General features: G+C 34.3%; 1 protein-coding gene across 7 annotated transcripts in view; it reads right to left on the reverse strand.

Moving 5' to 3' along the window:
- LOC149570353 (V-type proton ATPase subunit a1-like) overlaps positions 1 to 20,687 on the reverse strand; it is a 234,424-nt gene that overhangs the window by 191,312 nt on the left and 22,425 nt on the right. For 5 of the 7 annotated variants that reach the window (XR_016362925.1, XM_089822996.1, XM_089822995.1 and 2 more), the window contains exons 2-4: positions 9,371 to 9,415; positions 8,759 to 8,881; positions 8,558 to 8,665 (exon numbers count right to left, since the gene is read on the reverse strand). Coding sequence is in view for 6 of the 7 variants with exons in the window: in XM_089822996.1 (XP_089679122.1) it covers positions 8,558 to 8,665; positions 8,759 to 8,881; positions 9,371 to 9,415 (276 nt within the window). In the remaining variant the exon portion in view is untranslated. Of the gene's footprint in view, positions 1 to 8,557; positions 8,666 to 8,758; positions 8,895 to 9,370; positions 9,416 to 20,687 lie in introns of all 7 variants that reach the window. The other 2 variants (XM_089823000.1, XM_089822999.1) reach the window with 1 other exon arrangement.

Here is a 20,687-nt window from a genome sequence, read left to right on the forward strand (position 1 = left end):
TTTAAGATATAATTGCACATTTAAGTTATCCATTTAATCATATGTTAATTTAATTTTAATAAAATAATACTTAAGTGGGACAAATTATATTTACATTATCATATTAACAATATAACATGTAAATATAATTTTAATATGTAATATTTACTAGAGCATTTGATTTAAATATCAAAAATTAAATTGAACTATATAGTTAATATAGTCACTTAAGTGAAAAATCAAAAAGTAGACTCAACTTAAAAATATAACATGAAGTGCACTATAGTTACTTTAAGTGAAAAATTAATAGAGAAGGTAACTTAAAAACATAACATAAAGATAATTTAAGTTTTATTTTTCAAAAAGTGGAAGTCAAATTAAAAATATAACATGATATTTTTAATTCATGTAGTTGAATCTAAAATGTCCATTTTTTGGGCACTAAATTGGTCATATCTTTTGATTGACAACTCTGATTAAGCCCCAAGTTAGATCAAATCAAAGGGGAAATCAAAAGTAATGATTTGAGAAAAACCAAAGGACTAGAAACCAAGAAACACATACTCTAAAACGAAGAAAAAGATGATGAAGGCCTCAAAAATAAAGCATAGGCTCGACAATTAGAAAAAAGAAAAAGAGTTGATGAAAGCCTTCCATATAAGAATTTGTTATGTGAATTGGAGTTGATTGATTGATCAACGTTAAGCAATCAAATAACAAATTCAATTTAGAGAAATGCGAAACTTGTTTGAAAAAATTCCATATTCTTACCTGCATTTTGAGGTGATAAAATGCAAGACAACAGATTGCACTGAGAAAAACACTAAAATTCTGAATGAAAGAAGATTGGAATGGCTTCCAGCAGACTTATGGAGCTAAAACTTGTGTCCCATTGGGCGTGCCAAAAATTGTTGACACAAAAGTTTGCGCCCTTGCTTGAGGTATGACCCTCAAGCGACCTTGTACAACATGGAAACGACCTCCAAGTGTGGGACTTGCACTTTGAGGTCGAATCTTTGAAGGTCAGCTTCCTTACTATTAGGATGCACCTACACTACCACTTGAGAAGAAAAGGGAGAGAAATTGCAGAAAGTAAATTGTTGAAGAGAAAGGGGCGTGATGCACCAAGATAGAACATGGTTACAACTCTGCCCGCAACTACAGAAAACATCAATGAAGCACTCCAATACACAGATCTCGACTCTAATCTACCTTCAAAGAACTCACATGCAGGTTGGAAACCGATTGGGTGCTGAAAGGAAGGAGAAATTTTATGACACAACACTTCACCAACAAATTAAACACAACATGAAAACCTTAAAAACTAGAAAAAAAAATTCACTAGAAGGCAATAGACATGCACAAATAATTAATGGCAAGAAAACGTAAGAAATAGAGCAATTTCATTAATGGAAGGCAAAAGTTGCAGTGCATAATGTTGCTGCAAAATACAAGCAGAGAAGAACCCGAAAAATATATTTACAACTATCTTTTAAAGAGTTTAGGCAGAACTCTGATTTAATCATGGTGTTCAAACCCCAACCAAGTGGAATCGAGTTGCAGAGGAACGCAATAATTGAGAATTAGAAAGAAATTTGATCATGGAGTGCACTCTGTTGCTGGAAGTGACATGAAAGAACAAAACAAATGCACTCAGTCGTAAAAGTGATCAAATCACCAAAGATTTGATCATTGCATTAAAGAGGCATGGAGAGCATTGGCGTCGTGTAAACAAGGCCCAAGAAGTCACTTTGCATTGATGAACAAGCCCTGATAGTGTGTCATGGCCGCAAGAAGCCAAATCACGCCACTGTAGAAAACTGCGGGAAGGGATAACATGACATGTTAACCACCCGCAAAATGCAAAAATGATCGCGATGGGGGAATCTAATTTCCCCGAAAATGAATGATGGTCAATGAAGATCTTCCTTTCAAAATAGATAGTCCAAATGGTGAGGGAATCTCCCCAAAAAGAAATTAAGTCACCACCATCACTGCAGATCTTCCCCTCGAGATGAACGGCCCAGATGGCAAGAGAATCTCCCCCAACCAAGGATTAAGTCGCAATCGTTGATCAATATCCTCTATTTGAAATGGACAGTTGCGATGCAGCGAGGATATTGAGACCCTCCGCCATGTGGTGCAATTCTGGACTTCAGAGCCTCACGAAGACTCTGCAACATGAAGAAACGCTGGAATGGAGACACGTGGCAGCATCTTGTGTTTTCGCAAGCCTTATCTGATACTCCATAAAAGCACGGGAGTCGTTGATGTGTTTTGTTGTTTGACAGAACAAGTGGCGATCTTTTAATCTTTCGTTGAATCTTCGTCGTAGATCTGTGCATGTGCATATTAGGTTGACTCAAACGTCAGAGAAGGGACACAACCACCCGAAAACACATGATGCAATTCGGGGTTCCAGAGCATAGAAGCACTGTAGCATGAAGGAATGTCAGAATGAAGACGGGTGGTAGCATCTTGTTTCCTCGAGGTAATGTTGAGATGGTACACAAAAACAGGTGGGTCAATGATGTGCGCAAGCCTAACCCGCAACTTGGAAAAAGAGGAAACCAAGTTCATTTGGTCAATGAACAAACTGAGCTAGCTCGGTCAATGAAAAAATTGGGTCAACACAAAAACTCGTGTTATCCCTCTGCAAGGAATCCAGCCCATTGAAGATCTCTCAGAGCGATTATCCGTGATGAGCTGAATGGGGAGAAAAAATGGCCAACAATAATTACACTAGAGGTAGCTATACTAGTTACTAAAATGGTAAGAACCTTATGAAAGCTAAGGAAAGGTTGGCGAAGAAACATGATCAAAGAAAAGAGGTAGAGGTGCAAGATTTCAAAGAGGCAACAGCAGAACCTATGGAGAAGGTAGCATATCTAACAATGCAATACAAGATAAAGGAAAGACGGAATGGAAACAAGAACCTAATGGAAAAAGAGGTAATTACACTAGAGGTAGCTATATTGGTTACCCTGAGAATAATAATGGTGGTAGGAGAGAAGAGAGATCTTGGTTTAAGGGCACTTGTTTCAAGTGTGGAGTAAAAGAACATAGACCTTTTGAATGCGGTAATTCTAGTAAAAAGATTAGAGGTAACAGTAGGAATATGTTGGCTTGTGAAGAAGTTCCTGAAACACATAATGAACCTAAGCATGGTGAGAACCTAATGATAAGAAGAGTTTTGTGGAATGAGGAAGCTCATGAAAAACCTATTTTGAGAAGAAGTTTGTTCAAGTCCAAATGTAAGATCATTGGAAAATGTTGCAAGGTAATCATTGATAGTGGAAGTTCTGAAAATTTGGTGTCTGAGGAACTAGTTAACAAGTTACAGTTGCAAAAATTGAGACATCCAAAGCCTTATCATGTTGCTTGAGTCCAGAAGAAGCATAAATTACTTGTAAGTGAGCAATACCTTGTTAAGTTCAAAATTGGAAATTATCATGATGAAGTCTTGTGTGATATTATGCCTATGGATTGTTGTCATATTTTGTTGGGTAGACCTTTGAAGTATGATAGACAAGTTTTGCATGATGGTAGATTGAGTTGGTATACTATTTGGGTTGATGGGAAGAAGCAAAATTTGTTACCTTTGGTAGAAAAGCTTAATGAGAATCACTATACCACCAATTAGAGTATGTTTGGTTGAAGGAAAATAGTTTGCTAAAGATGTAAAGGAACAGAATGCTTGTTTTGTTTTGATTCCTAGAAAGATTGAGAAACAAGATGAAATAGGACATGCACCTAAGATTGAATCTTTGTTGACGAAGTTTCAAGACATTATTTCTATAATGTACCTAATGGTTTACCTCCTGTGAGAAGTATTAGTCACTGTATGGATTTGATACTTGGAGCTCGTTTGCCTAATAAAGCATCTCATAGGTTGACAGCTGCTGAAAATGATGAATTGAATAGACAAGTACAAGAATTGATTAAAAAAGATATGATTAGACAAAGTTTTAGTCCTTATGCAATACTTGTTGTATTAGCACCTAAGAAGAATGGAGATTGGAGAATGTACATTGATGCTAGAGCTATAAATAAATCACAATGAAGTATAGGTTTCCCTTGCTTAGAATGAATGACATAATGGATCGTTTAAGCGGAGCAAAGTATTTTACAAAGATTGATTTGAAAAGTGGCTATCACAGGATCAGAATTAGAGAAGGAGATGAATGGAAAACTGCTTTTAAGACTAATGAAGGTTTGTAAGAGTGGTCGGTTATGCCTTTTGGTTTAACTAACACACCTAGTACTTTCATGAGGCTGATGAATGAAGTTCTGAAGAAATTCTTGGGTAAGTTTGTGATTGTATATCTTGATGACATGTTGACATTCAGTAAGACTAAAGAACACCTTGACCATATCAGACAAGTATTGCAGAGATTGAAGGAGGAGAATTTGCTGATTAACTTGAAGAAATGGTCATTCATGAAGGAAGAGACTGTGTATCTTGGTTTTATCATTTCAGCTCATGGTTTGAAGATGAATTCAGAAAAGGTAAAAGTTATCCTTGATTGGCCTACACCTGAGAATGTGGGAGAAGTTAGATCATTTCATGGATTGGCGAGATTTTATTGGAAGTTTATAAGGAATTTTCATTCAGTATGTAATGCTATGACAAAAACTATGAGAGGTGACAAAAAGGATTTCAAGTGGACACATGGGGCACATAAGAGTTTTGTAACATTGAAACAAAGAGTAGCCGAATTGCCTACACTTGCATTGCCTAATTTCAGTAAATTTTTTCAAGATGATTGTGATGCTAGTGGAAGTGTCATTGGAGCTATTTTGAGTCAAGAAGGAAGACCTATAGCTTTCTATAGTGAGAAGTTGAATAATGCTAAGAAAAGATATTCAATTTATGATTAGGAATTCTATGCTATTGCTCAAGCTTTGAAGAAGTGGAGACATAACTTGATTCCTAAAGATTTTGTGTTGTTCACTGACCATAAAGCTTTGCAATATTTGGGAAGTCAAAACAAGTTGAGTCAAAGACACATGAAGTGGGATAAGTACTCGCAGATTTTTTCCTTTGTGTTGAAACATAAAAGTGGACAGTCAAACAAAGTTGTTGAGGCTTTGAGCAAAAGAAGGAATTCGCTGACATAAATGAGAGCTAAGGTACTTGGTTTTGATTATTTGAAGCATTGGTATAAAACTGATCCTGATTTTGTAGAACCTTGGAAACCTTGTAAGAACCAATTGATAAGAGAGAATAAGTGGACTGATTATTTCATTCAAAAAGACAAGTTCAAGGGAATTCAGTTATGCATACCTACAGGATGTATGAGAGATAATATCATGAAGGAGAAACATAGTAGAGGACTTGTTGGACATTTTGGAATTGATAAAATAGTGAAGTGTATTTCTAATAGGTACTTTTGGCCTCAAATTTATAAGGGTGTACAGAGGATGGTTAGAAGTTGCAAAATTTGCCAAACAGCAAAAGGAGTGAGTCTGAATTTAGGATTGTATTCACTAATGCTTGTACCTAGTAAACCATGGGAAGATATCAGTATGGACTTTGTTCTTGGTTTACAGAGAGGTAATGATTCTATTCTGGTAGTAGTTGACAAATTTTCAAAAATGGTTCATTTCATATCTTGTAAGAAGACATCTAATGCAGTACATGTGGCTGAATTATTCTTCAAGGAGATAGTGAGATTGCATAGTTTACCTAGGACTATTGTTTCAAACAAAGATACTAATTTTACAGGTCATTTTTGGAGGACACTTTGGAGGAAAATGGATACAAAGTTGAAGTTCAGTTTTACATTTCATCCACAGACAAATGGACTAAGGTAGTAAATAGAAGTTTAGGTAACTTCTTGAGGTGTTTGGTTGGGAATCAACTTGGTAATTGGGATTTGATTATAGTACAAGCAGAGTTCACATATAACAGTTATGTGAACTAAAGCACCAAGAAAACACCTTTTGAGATTGTCAATGGATTGAAACCCTAAAGGAACTACTAAATTGAGAGACTTGAACACTGAGGTAAAGAGAAGTGTTGAAGCTGAAGAATTTGTAGATTTCATGAAAGCTTTGCATGATGAAGTAAGATAGAATCTAGAGAATAGTAATCTTGGATATAAATAAAGAGCAAACAGAAGAAGAAGACATACATCTTTTGAGTTTGAAGATAAAGTGATGATTCATTTAAAGAAAAACAAATTTCCAATTGGTACTTACAGTAAGCTAAACAGAAACAAATTTGGTCCTTGTAAGATTCTAAGGAAGTTTAACAATGGAAATGCTTTTGAAGTTGAATTACCAGAAGACATGAATATTTCACCTATATTCAACATTGCAAACATCTTTCAATACTTTGAAGCAAATGAGGATTAAAAGATAACCTAAATTATCCTAAGAAGATAGCTGACATCATTGAGAAGGTTTTGGATAGCAGAATAAGCAAGAGTACTACAGGAAAAGACTCCATGGAAAACCTTGTTCGGCGAAAAAATAAACTAGATGAATTGTGTTCGTGGATAACACAAGCTAAGTTGGATCTTTATGATTCAAGTCAAAGCACCAGGGATGCCTAATGTGGACATCAGTTCTTTACTTACCCCAAGTGTCTAATGCAGGAGCATCTTGGGTCAATGAGCCATCTTGCATGACCCAAAAACATTTCTTGTTTTATGTACCAATTTGTTGTTCATGGTGTGGTTGTTACTACCTTGAGTTTTGTGCTATGCGTAGTTAGCATGTTGTTGAAGAGCTATTTACAATCCTTACCCGAAGAGCGCAAATGTTGATGTGTCATATTTCTCAAGTTCTATTGTTCTTTCCAGTCTATGTTTCCTGTTGGTTTCATCCTACTAGGCATGTTGTTTTGTTGGCACGATTTCCTTTGTTGACATGGAGTGTTGCACAGTTGGGAGCCAATTCCTAACTTGTGTTTGGACCTATCCTTAAGACCACGTGAGCAATTGATGCCCATTGCTTGGGTTATAGTTTACATCTCCAAGACTGGACCTATATTGTAATTAAATGCCTGACTGGCTGACTTGTGGCTCAGCTGGCTATATAAGCCCTTGGACTTGAGATAGGAAGCAAAAAGAGTGGAGGTAGAGCAGTCGCATTATTAGTAGAAGACATATAAAGACTGCGAATGAGGAATGTGATGTTGTAAATTCTTTGTAAAAGGCAGCAACCCGAAAGGCCTCACATTCAGGCATGGTTGTTGCTCTCATCTTGTCAAATCAATCAGTAAATCTATGAACTTTATGGTCTCTTTGCTGCAATCTTGTGCTTGGCTTATGTTTGTACTCTAGGCAAGGTAATAGTAGGTTTAAGTTGGGTTTATTCCTCTTAGACCCCCTATCATACCCTGCGTCACGGAGAGATTGGTTGAGAATGAAATAATAGCGGACAACCTAAAAGGTAAACTGAATGAGTTCTTTCAGACAAATTGCATTGCAAAGGACAACTTTGAGAACTCCATTTTCTCAGAGGTCATGCACACGACCCATCACTTGTTCCCAAATTGGAATAATAGCTTGAGCAAATCTGGACGAGAGTTGACAGTCCTGGAATTCAAATGGGAGTCAACGCTAAGTGTTATTGTGGACAAGTTGGAGATTGTATTGGGTAGATTCCATGCATCCAAACGACAAGGTCAAACTAAGTCTATTCTAAATAGAGATGCATTTAATGAAAGAAAAACTTGTGAGTTTTATAAATTCAATTTTATCCTTGTTCTTTAGGATTCCTTTACAAATCTACATGCTTTTATAATATTCAAAAATGTTGGCTTGTCGAGCATTTCTGAGTCCAAGTATTTGCAATAATGGTATGTCTAATATTGGTATCTGGGCCAAATATACCAATGTCTTGAGAGATGATACTAAAATAATGTAGGAAAATTCCTACTAAAACTTTTTAGTTCCGGATCCGGAGCTTGTTAGGGAGCACCACATGTAAATTTCTCATCAAGGTGGTGTGTTTCTTTGTGGTCCCATTAACCATTTGATATTGTAGGCATTATTAAAATAATTTCATTTCATTTTTATTTTATCTGATTTCACCTGGCCCCTTTAAGCTGGCTGATATCTACTCTACGCTTAGCTTTGTTTTGGCTCCTTTCTCCCAACCTTGGAGATGCCTTAAATGTATTCTTCTCAGATCCCCCTCCATACAATATCTGCCAGTTTTGAATCAAGATGTGTCATCCAATTTAATTAGAAGTGTATAGAATTAAAACAAATAGGACTTTGTTTAAAGGCTTGTTGAATAAAATATCACATTAAAAGAGGCTTAATTGATCACAAATTTAGTTCAGCATCATTGATGATTATTTCCAATTTCACAAATATATCTCAACTTCTTGATTACAAAGGAAGAATTATTGAAATTTCATCTTGCAAGTTACAGAATCTTCCACTACGTATCACACAACTTCTGAGTTTTGGTCTAGATCATCACAGAATATTCAATTTGGAAATTTGGAAAACTGCAATCACTCATTGATAATATTCCAATTTCCAACCACTATTTTTTCTGTCAATAAATAAGTAATCACCATAAGGAAATGATGGGATGGTACAGTATCCAAGCTTACTTTTTCCAGCACCAACGTAAACTCTGACAACTCACTATAAGTACGCTGCAATTTCTCATTATTTGCATTTATTTCTTGAAGTTCTGCCTCATATTCAGCAAGTTGCGCCTACAGTCATGTAAGGTACAATATTACTAAGGACTACAATTAAGTTATAGTGATTTCTTACAATAAGTAAAATGACAAAATCAGTCTAGATACCTCAAGGTCGTCAAAATCAATGTTCATTTCAAGAAAAGGCCCATCTGAAGGAGATAGACCAGATTTACTTATTTGCTCTCTAAAGAATAGTAATCTTCTCAGCATCTCCCCACAACGTTTAACCTGCAAAACACACCTAGAGAAATTTATAGTGAAGTTGTTCTTGGATGTTTTTACACCCCAAACAAAAAAAAAACATGAGCCACTTACTTTTATATACAAAATATTTATTCAAATAAATCAATGGTTACCAACTACCTAAAAAACTTACTTTCAAAGTTAAGCCCCAACATTAGATTCAATTGACATATCGACATAAGAATTATTTCAATTCTTTCTGTCTAGCTACATTCAGAGTTTTATAAACTTTTAAGCACCTTTAAGAAATATAAAAAAAAACTTAGAACTGGTCATCCTTGAAACTTGTCACCCCATCCCCTACAGTCTCCACAACAGAAACTTAGAGTAACATGGTTATTCACCTTGTTTAAAATATCTCACATGCATTCATATACTATCAATAGTATTTTCAAAGTTTACCACATTACAAATTCCAAAATAAATCTTATTATGCACAAAAACGATATGTAGACTAAGAAACAATAAGCATACCTGATTAGCATAGGTGAGTTGAAATGGACTCTTATCTCTATTCAACTGTCAAAACCATTGCAGAAAACAAAATAAGACTCCAAGATTTCCATGCTTCCAAATTAGAAAGGGATAAAACTGGACTTTAGATAATTGATGAATGAAATGTGTAACATTGAACCACACAAACCTAACAAATAACAGAATTAGTGAAAAGAAACAACACCACATGCATGCTTATGATATTTCTAGTACTTTCCTTGCAGAAAAAATAAAGTAATTGAATAACAGCAGTGATTGTTATTAACTTATTACCGAGCCTAGGTAAACAAGAAGTGACTTAATATTACATATTCATCTCATAGCAATAAGAAGATTTAATCCATTTCAATGTCCACGAGCATATCCTTTAGCATCAGCTAATTTCAATTGAGAAGCCAAGTACTGCATACTACATAATATTTAAAAGAAAAACATATCAATGCAAAAGCTTCAAATTTGTTCAGTTAATATTTAATAAAATAACTGTGTTATATCTATTATGTTCAAATTCCCACATGAAAAAAATCTCTCTTGTTACAGTGAAATTGTCCATGGCCAAAAGAGGCACTCTCATTCCTATGTTGTATCTATATATATCCACTACTCTTGATTGGTGGTGCTGTATTAAGAAGATTTGAAATATCTTCGTCCAAAAGAGGTATTCTGATTCAAAAAACAAGCTTGCAAAACTATAACTAAAAGCACACAGCTAAAAGAGAAACGTCTTTTATCAAAGTACATGTTATGTTCAACGTGAAACCCTAAACCTAGTCTTGGTCTGAACAAAGGAAAAAACACTGCAAGTACTAAGCATAACCATTTTGGAGACTTTTATGAAGCACCTCCATCAATTTTCCTTGCTCACCCATAAAACACCAAACTGACTCCATCAATAGATCTAGGACTCTACGAGCCCCAAGCTGAGCCAGGCCTTGAGAGTCTTTTTTGCCTCTCTTTTTTGCCTCTAGGCTATAACTTGGCCGAATCAAGCACTCAGTCGACTTGCCGAGTCCCGTGGCCTGGACTCTGCCACAGCAGTCACCTAGTCAAAGGCAAAAAAAAACATTTTTGTAAAGTTTTGTTCATAATTAATTTAAAGTGTCTCAGATGGACAAAGTGTCTAAAACAAAAGAAAAAAATGGAGCCATAAACTGCTCTTCTTTTGCAGGTTCAAGAGGCACGAAGAAGAGCTTTTGAGTAGGTGAGTAATTTTTCTTAGGAATGAAGAGTATTCCTGTTTTCTTATTGATTACTAAATTATTTTATTCTCAAAAGCTAATTGCCAGTATTACCATAACAATGACCAATTCAGACCCTACATCTGGGCATTTTATTTAACACTTATGTCTGCCAAATTGTGGGTCGAACTTGAATCACATTATTTGCAAATATATCGGATGATGAAAATGAGGATAATGAGGATGAGGGTGATGAGGATGCCACTAAGGCTAAGCCTCAGACTTGGGGAGAGAAAATGATTGAAAATCTTCCATGACCTGTCTTATGCGTATACATAGGAAGGTTTCAGGAGAGACTAGTGATTGATATAGGCTACTCTAAGCCTTAGCCTTCTAGGCTCTGGCCTATTTTGATATATGTTTTGAGCATTTAATTCCATTGATTTCATATTCCATGAATATTGTAGTCTTTTGGCAGTGACACTATTTATATTTCTGATGTGTTATTTAGTTTAACTTATTTCCTTTGGAAATTCGTATTTTTATTTATGTGATCAAAGTAAAATTTTGTATGTGCGCAATATAGTTTCTATTTATCTCAATTATTGAGTCTTTGATGTTAATTGATTAAATGGTGCATAAAAAAAATTTAAAATCCTTCAAAATCTTTGAATTTCTTGGGTTTTTCAATTTGTTGAGTCTGCTAAGTGATCCAGAGTATACAAAAGATCAAATGTTTGAAAATATTTTTTTCATATTTTTAAAAAGTTTTTCTAGGTCTTTTTAATTGGCCTCTTCAAAGGTCTTCTGCTCAAGATTTCAAGTCGAAACTTTCATTAGTCCCTAAAACTGGGCAGCTAAAGGCTCCCCATTTTAGGGACTGAAATTAGATTTTTAGTTCTTCTTTCCAACAGTGTAAGCAGTTTCGAATTCTGAGCTCTAGGTCAAAAGTTATGACCCCGACAAGCTAGGGTAATTAAACACCTAGTTTTGAATACTTTTAGTTAAATATTGTTGTTTTTATTATAGCCACATAAACATTTCGAATCCATGGCTATGGTGACTTTGATGTTCCATTATTGTATTTATTCTTACATTTTCGATTAATATGATGGCTTTTGGTTTGCATACAACTGTTTTCGAGTTTTTGCAAGTTTTTCCAGAAACTAAACATTGATATCACAGGTATTTGATTTCACCAAATATTGTGTTTTTAGCCCATTTCTTAGAATCAGATCAATGGTATCAAAGCGGCAACGCTCCTAAATGCCAACTAACACAAGAGCTTCCTATCAAAGATTAGGATTGGCCACGCAAGATTTATCTAAATAGCTTCCTCTGTGGTGCACAAAACCAAAGATGTCGGATAATTCAGCAGACTCTGTGAAGAAGATGGTGGAAAAGGCTTTGGCTAGGCAACAAGAAGAGATGATGAATCAATTTTCACAAATTTTGAAGACCCAACAACTGCCCAGTTCAGTAGCACCATTCCATGGGAACACCCCTTTAAAGTACAGGTGAATTTTGACATCCCAAACTTTGAAAGAAAAGTTGATGCTGATGTTGTTGATAATTGGTTATCGAAGTTAGATCGATACTTCTTTCTGAATCATTTCTCTGATGCGGAAAAAATAACATTTGCCCTCTTGAAAGCTGAAACTTATGTGAAACTAGCATGGGAAACAAAAATATTGAACAAAGAAAGTGAAGCTGGAGAATGGTTGGGAATACTCTCTGATAACAAGCCTAATTGGGGAGAATTTGTGGAATACATAAAAGAAGCATACTTGCCTAAAGATATATATGAACAGAAATATATAGAATGGTGATTGCTTCGACAAAAGAGGTTTTCACAAATTTTGAAGACCCAACAACTGCCCAGTTCAATAGCACCATTCCATGGGAACACCCCTTTAAAGTACAGGTGAATTTTGACATCCCAAACTTTGAAAGAAAAGTTGATGCTGATGTTGTTGATTATTGGTTATCGAAGTTAGATCGATACTTCTTTCTGAATCATTTCTCTGATGCGGAAAAAATAACATTTGCCCTCTTGAAAGCTGAAACTTATGTGAAACTAGCATGGGAAACAAAAATATTGAACAAAGAAAGTGAAGCTGGAGAATGGTTGGGAATACTCTCTGATAACAAGCCTAATTGGGGAGAATTTGTGGAATACATAAAAGAAGCATACTTGCCTGAAGATATATATGAACAGAAATATATAAAATGGTGATTGCTTCGACAAAAGAGGGACCAATTTGTACAAGATTACACCAATACATTTCATGCACTCTCAGCAAAACTTGGTATAGAAGATTCAGAGAAGCATCGAATTTTGAAATATCATAGTGGGCCTCATAGATATATTCAAAATGAAATGGAATTCTTGAATATTGAAACATTGGCAACTACCTTCGAATATGCTACAAAGATTAAAGAAAAATTCAAACAGAATGGAAAAAGAGATTACTTCTCAAATAATAAGCCAAGGGTTGAAGGCAGTAATAAATTTGGAGGAAAACCAGTGGGAAAGGACCCTCCCTAAAATCCACGTAAGAATACCTAGTGGGCTACTAAAAAGACACAAACAGATACAGGCACGTGGTGTGAGATACATAAGAGCCCAACCCATAACACAAAGGAGAGTCGAAGCATTAAGAACTTGATGACAGAAATACAAGGAGATGAAGTTGAGCCTAAATCCACACCAATAGAAACTTCTGACAAACAAGAGAATGATTCGGTGATAGAAGCAGACCGTATGCCATAGTTGCAACAACGAAAGTAGTTCCACGTGAAGATGAAGAGAGATTGTTCCATTCACAGATGTGAGTTGATGGAAAGCCTCCACATTTTATTGTTGATAGTGGTAGCCAAAAGAAATTAATTTCTATGGAGACGGCCAAGAGATTAAGTTTTAAAGTGACAAGACACCCACAACCATACTCTATGGGATGGGTTAATGAAGGGAAAGACATTCAGATAAATCAGCAATGTCGCCTATTGTACTCAATCAAACCATTCAAGGATGAAGTAATTTGTGATGTAGCACATTTAGATGTATGTAATGTTTTGTTGCGGCAGCAATACATGTATCAAAGGCATGGGGTGTATGAATCCAAACTATGCAGTGTCACAATCAAGCTTGGTGAAAAGAGATATCGAATACTAGAGGTATGCCCAATTCAAGTTGCTTCTTTAATCAGTGTTAAACAATGTAAACGTTTAATTGCTCAAACTAGAACTTTTGTCCTCCTCATGATTCATTCTGAGAAAACAAAGTCAGTTGTCCTTAATACACATGCTAAGGTGGCCACAACAATAGACCAACAAAAGAAGATGGATAAAATCTTGAAAGAATACCATAATGTGTTTAAATCACCAGCAGGGGTCCCAACACACTATCAAGTCAAGCATTCTATTGATTTAGTTCTAGGAACACCATTACTACACGAGTCAATATATAGGAGTTGAGTTTTGGAAAATGATGAAATTATGAGATAGATTCAAGAACTGATTCAAAAGGGACACATCAGGCCAAGTGCTTCACCATGTGGCAGCCCTATTGTTTTGGCAAGAAAGAAAGATGGGACATGGGGACTTCATATTGATTACAGGGCACTTAACAAAATTACTATGAAAAATAGATATCCAATTCCTTGAATTGATGATCTTTTGGATCAACTTAAGGGGGTTAAGTTCTTTACAAAAATTGACTTGAAATCTGGATATCACCAAGTACCAATTTATCCAGCGGATGTATGGAAGGCTGCATTCAAGTCCAAGGAAGGTTTGTTTGAATGGCTGGTTATGCCTTTTGGCCTCACAAATGCTCCTGCTACATTTATGAGGTTGATGAATGATGTGCTTAGACCATTCATTGATTCTTTTGTAGTTGTTTATTTGGATGATATCCTCATTTTTAGCAAAACTTGGTCTAAACACTTGCAACATGTTGAACAAGTGCTTTTGAGTTTGCAAAAACATAAACTCTATGCCAACATAGAAAAGTGCTCTTTTGGTATGCAAAGCATATGGTACTTAGGGTACGTCATTGATCGTGAGGGTGTTCATGTGGATCCTACAAAGATACAAATAATCAGAGATTGGCCACCTCCTAAAGATTTCATAGAACTTCGTAGTTTCTTGGGTCTAGCTAACTTCTATGGCAGATTTGTATTTGGTTTTTCACATTTTTCATGGCCTCTTAATCAGTCACTCAAAGGTAGAGCACAAGCAAAATTATAGTGGACAGGGGAAAAACAAAAAACATTTAAGGAATTAAAACTAAGATTATGTTTAGCTCCAGTATTGGTCCTTCCAGATTTGCAACAATCATTTAAAATAGAAACAGATGCATCAGATTATGCTCTTGGCACTGTACTCATACAACACGGGCACCCCATTGCGTATCATAGTAAGACATTTTTTGATACAGTTTGAAGGTACCCCACCAATGACAAGGAGTTGTATGCCATTGTTTAGGCCTGTAAACAGTGGAAGCACTATATTTTGGGAAAGGAAATTGTGATACATATAGATCATAAACCTTTTCAATTCTTGCAAACACAAGGGAAGTTGCAGAATGATAGGCATTAGAGGTGGTCAGCTTATTTGCAACAATTTCACCTCAACATTCGTCATAAAAAGGACAGTAGTAATAAAGTAACAAACTGTTTGAGTACGCCTCCAATTATAGGCTTGACAATGGTGTTGGATTCCTGTGGCCATCAAACAAAAACTTGGGCTCAACTATATGGTAATGATCCTGATTTTTGTGACATTTACAATGTTGTCTTAGAAGAGAAGCATGTTCTTGAATTTTATATACATGATGGGTTACCTTGTCATATTGGTCACATATGTGTCCCTAGTGAAGAAAGAAAAAAACTAATATCAGAAGCACATTATAGCTGGGTGGCAAGACATTTTGGTATTGGTAAGACTACTGCAATTCTCCAAAAGTATTTCTATTGGCCAAAATGAAACATGATATCATTTTATATATAAAATCATGTGTTGCATGTGTAATTGCAAAGCCTTCAAACTGTAAATTGGGCCTCTATCTACCATTACCTATCCTTGATAAACCATGGCATTCTGTTTCAATGGATTTTATGTCTGGGCTTCCAAGTAGCAGAAGGGGAAATGATTGTATATATGTGCTGGTAGATAGATTTTCTAAAATGGCTATCATGTGGCCTGTAAAAAAATGATTTCAGCAAAGGAGACTGCTAAGCTATTTTTTGAACATGTTTGGGTTCACTTTAGGTTGCCAAAAGCATTATTTTTGACAGGGATAGCAGGTTCCTCAGCAATTTTTGGTCTTCACTATGGGCTAGAATGGACACAAAGTTGACAAAGTCTACAGCATGACATCCTCAAACAGATGGCTAAACAGAGGTAGTCAATAGAATGATTATCCATATCCTTCGAATGTACCACTCCAAACACCCATGTACATGGGATGACAAGTTGCCTTATGTGCAACATAGCTACAACCGTACACTCCACACTACTAAAGGACACAGTCCATTTGAGGTTTGTCTTGGGTATCAACCATTGGCATCTATAGATGTAGCGCTACCCATCTTGCAATCTAGTCAGCCACTAAATACTGAAAAGGAGGCAGATAAAGCAGAAAATTTTATTGAAAAGATCAAATCTCCAAAATATTTTAAATTTTCAAATTTTATTAACAAAAAAGAAAGATATTCCAGTTTACTAAGATGACACTTGTAATGTATTGTCTTTGAATTGAATAACCCTATTTTACACCCTCAATAGTGTCCTGATACAAATTCCTTAAGAAATTTTCTGCCAAAAGCCTATTGAAATCAACTAGGGTATTATAATTGCTTACTGTGTTTATTGTTTAGTTTACTAAGTGCTTGCTTGTGAAACCTACCCCTCTAGTTCATTGGTAAGAGGTAGACTAATTGTCGGCTAACTCCTAAGCTTTGGTATAATCATGAACTCTTGTGTAGCTAAGCAATTGGATCTAAAGATCAATACTGATACCTAAAATATAAAAGGTTGTGTCAAATATTGATCTACCCTGCACCAAGGGCTTTGGAGACAACCACAAAATGCGGGCTTTTCAACGGTACATGGAGGTAGAGGACATACCATGTTATCCAACTACGAGGATAGAGATGGAGCAAATAACGAGGCTAAGGTCTAGACCCAACTACTAAGGAGATGTAATTACTCTTATTCAGTATTATTTGACTGCTGACCATGTTTTCTAATCATTGATTGGGTATTTGCTTCTTCCATGGTTGAATGAGATCAAAGAAGGTCTTTGTCAAAAACGATGATTGAACGGATTAAATCCAATGTTCTTATTATTTGATTGGTACTCAAATCAATAATTATAATGAATTGCTGCGTTGAATTTGTTCTTCAGCAGGCAATGTTTCTTCTTCGAATAGTTTGTATGCTTCCTTCTAACATGAGACCATATATCTATTCACTATAGGTGAATATAATATACAAATATGGATATTTAGTGGTTATTATCTACAGGTTGTCTTAGAGTAATTTTGAACCAAATAGAACTCCAAGATTGATTTCAATAATACTAATAGGCTGGGATTATACTCCCAACACATGACATTGTTCTCATACCCTAACTGAATACATTGATGCCATTACATATCCTTGCCAGATGAACACTCCAAATGATAAACTGGGCCCACTCTCTAATGTTTCAACTGTCAAATATTTTCTTATATTAATCAATGAATAAATCACCAATAATTATTAGCAATGAATATTTAGGGGAAAAAATATAGTTTGATTGCCTTCTTACATCACCAAATGTTGTATAGGAATGAGTGTCTTGAGAAATATTCAATATGAGCATCGATATGAAGAGTTTGCATAATATTATTCCTCCAAACTATTTATAATCAATCCCATGCAAATGTTATGTCAATACTAATAATAAACTTCCACCATCAATCATAATGTCCCCAATTGATACATTTGTTCGCAATAGATTGTCTCGTCAAAATAGTGGCATTTGTCTATGACAAATCAGATTGACCCTAATTTAGCTTAATAGATTACCTTATTAGGTATCGATGATTATTATTATTAGTAAAATCAACATTTAAGAAATATTAATTCAGTAAGTTTTTTATTTGTATTTTAATTTAAATTACAATATTATCATATATTATAGTAGTATAATTTACGTATAATAATAGGCAAGAGCCTACAACACAATTGTAAATTGTGAGCCTCTTATCTAGGAGGTCTTGAGTTCGAGTCTACCCGACTTAACAAATAATAATAATTAATCACAATAAATAATAATAATTAATCTTGGCTTCGGGCTATGTAATGAACCCAAATTGGGGGTCCATCATTTATCTACGTCTTTCCTTTTCTATAAATTATTTTGCCATATTTTTCTCGGAATGGTTTTTGATAATCTCCATCTAATTCCGTATGGCACCCTTTCAAAGTTATTATTCCACACATATACATTCTAATAGTAAAAGACACATCTTTTCATAATAATAATTATATTATATTAATAATATATTTATATTAATAAGCTTTAGTTAATATATTATATTAATAGTTATATTGTAATATATATTAATTTAATAATATTTCAACTATACATTATTATAATTCATTATTAATATAGTATTGTTACATTGAAATATATCTTAGTAATCATAATATCATTATATTATATTATCATTATTTCATTGATTATATTATAATACGGTATACATAATATGACATTATTATATGATTATAACATAATATTGAATTTATAAGTCTAATATGATTATAAAGTATTATAGGATTATAATAGTATTACTTATAAATAATAATACTTTTACTAATATAGTATTACTATATTAAAGCGTGTCTTTATCATTATTTATTATTACATTATATTCATATAAATAATATAAATAATTAAGTAAAATAGATCATAAATATTTATAGTTTATCAATATTATTTCTTTAGCAATAGTATATGAATTATTATTATATTTTATCCCATAATTATAGGATTCTCTTTAGGAGGGGTCATGACAAGTCCTCCCCTCTTGAATTTGCTTGTCCTCAAGCAATAAACATTTTCATATTTGTTTCACCTTATATTATTCAAATTTTTACTTGTAATATTACTTCGTTTATTTTATAAAAGAGTCACATATGTAGTATGCATCTAAATGCAAAGTATACACATGAATGTATGAAGACACAAAGCAAACACGAAGCATGCATGAAGTAGACACATGTAAACACAAAGCATACACGATGAAAATAGATGATGCATGAAGGCACGAAGTAGACACGATGTAAACAGATGAAGACACGGAGCAAACACGATGCAAACACATCATACATAACTTTGATTAGATCCTAAAATTAACAATGTGCAACGATTATACTTCTTCATTAGGCTTATGAACCCAAGCCCAAGAGCGAAACTTTGGCCCCCCTGGCCCCGGTGGTGGGTGTTAGGCATCCACACGAGGTGGTATACTTAGTGGATTGCTTGTTTGGCTAGAAAGGTTCTTGTGAAAAGGAGCCATTACTATCTTTCCCTTAACTAGCACTATAATAGGGTGTTCTCTCCTAATTGTAGACTCCATAGGAAAGTGGTAGGGTTCCCTTTTCTTATTTACATAATCCTTTGGAAGGAATCTTTCTCCCTTTCCTTATTATGATCATCATAAGATGGTAGATTTACGGTGCAGAGGGCGCGTGAAACAAGCTCCAAGCGTATCCAACAAGTGCTCGAAATTACTCCGCCTCTCCCTCCACCAACTCCCTACCTTAGGATATCATAATGTGGGTGAGGAGATGAGTATTAAATTTAATTTATTTAGTTCATTTGAAAGATTTCTTCTTATAGTACACAAACAACTTTCTCTCTCCTTGTTACGATCATCTTGATGGTAGAATGACGGTGCAGAGGGCGCATGAAACAAGCTCCAAGCGTATCCGACAAGTGCTCGAAATTACTCTGCCTTTCCCCCCACCAATCCCTATCTAAGATTACGTAATTTGGACAAAAGATAGACTCTCTGTACTATAATTGAAATGTATTCTAATTACTATGTTTTCCTTAAATCAACATATTTATATTTCATTTTTTCATTTTTCATATATATATTTTCCATTTATATTTCTTTTTTTCATATATTCTGATTTCATTTCTTTGTAACTAGAATCATTGATAGACTATTCAATATTCTTCACAATAATGAATGTGTCAGTAATAAGGAAGACATTATCAATTATTTCATAGCAATATATGCAAAAATATATATACCTTACCTCATTACCTTTATGTGTTGAAGTGGTGATTTAGGAGTATGAAGAAATCTTCATATCCATTTAAGGTGTTCCTCTAGTTTAATCCTGAAGACAATTTGATTCTCAGATGAGAATCCCAAAAATAAAGAATTTCAGTAATTTCATCTTAAAATTCAAAATTCAAAATAAAACAAAGATGAGCTTATGTTGATTGAAATATTCAATATTTGGTGTCCACTTCAAATTTATCCTTTGAGTCTATATCACCTTCCTTATCCTCCTTCTAATTTTGTTATGGGTACTTCGAATGAGGTAAAGTCAATCCTCAATTCCTTTGTCCAGAATTCTTTCCACCATTTCTCCTCAAGGTGAAATCAATGCTTTCCCGAGTAGTTTTGCACTTAGTTTGAGAGATAGAGACTTCATTGATTAAATAAGATAATACACAATTGTGAATAATAATATATGATCATTCTAATATATATCTAAATTAAAGACATATTGTCTTATAATCATAACAAATTGTATTACTATCAACTAATCCTCTTACATTTAATAAAATTTGTTATTAGACTATACTCTTGAATACTCAATAATTATAATATTGAGATAGGTAATTTCATCTCTATCGTCAAACAATAATTTTATCTTATTTTCATTATTTAGAAATAACATTTATATTCATATTCATATTCACCATTATGAATTATTTCATATACCTAATAATATTATTAGAATTTTGTTTCAAAATAAGATTATCATAAAAATTAACATAACTTTATAAATAGATAATTTGAATTGATACTCTTTCAGTTAAA

The sequence above is a fragment of the Cupressus sempervirens genome, chromosome 3 (genome assembly GCF_028749045.1).
Source record: "Cupressus sempervirens isolate cs-2001-9-10 chromosome 3, ASM2874904v1, whole genome shotgun sequence".
Lineage (NCBI taxonomy): Eukaryota > Viridiplantae > Streptophyta > Pinopsida > Cupressales > Cupressaceae > Cupressus > Cupressus sempervirens.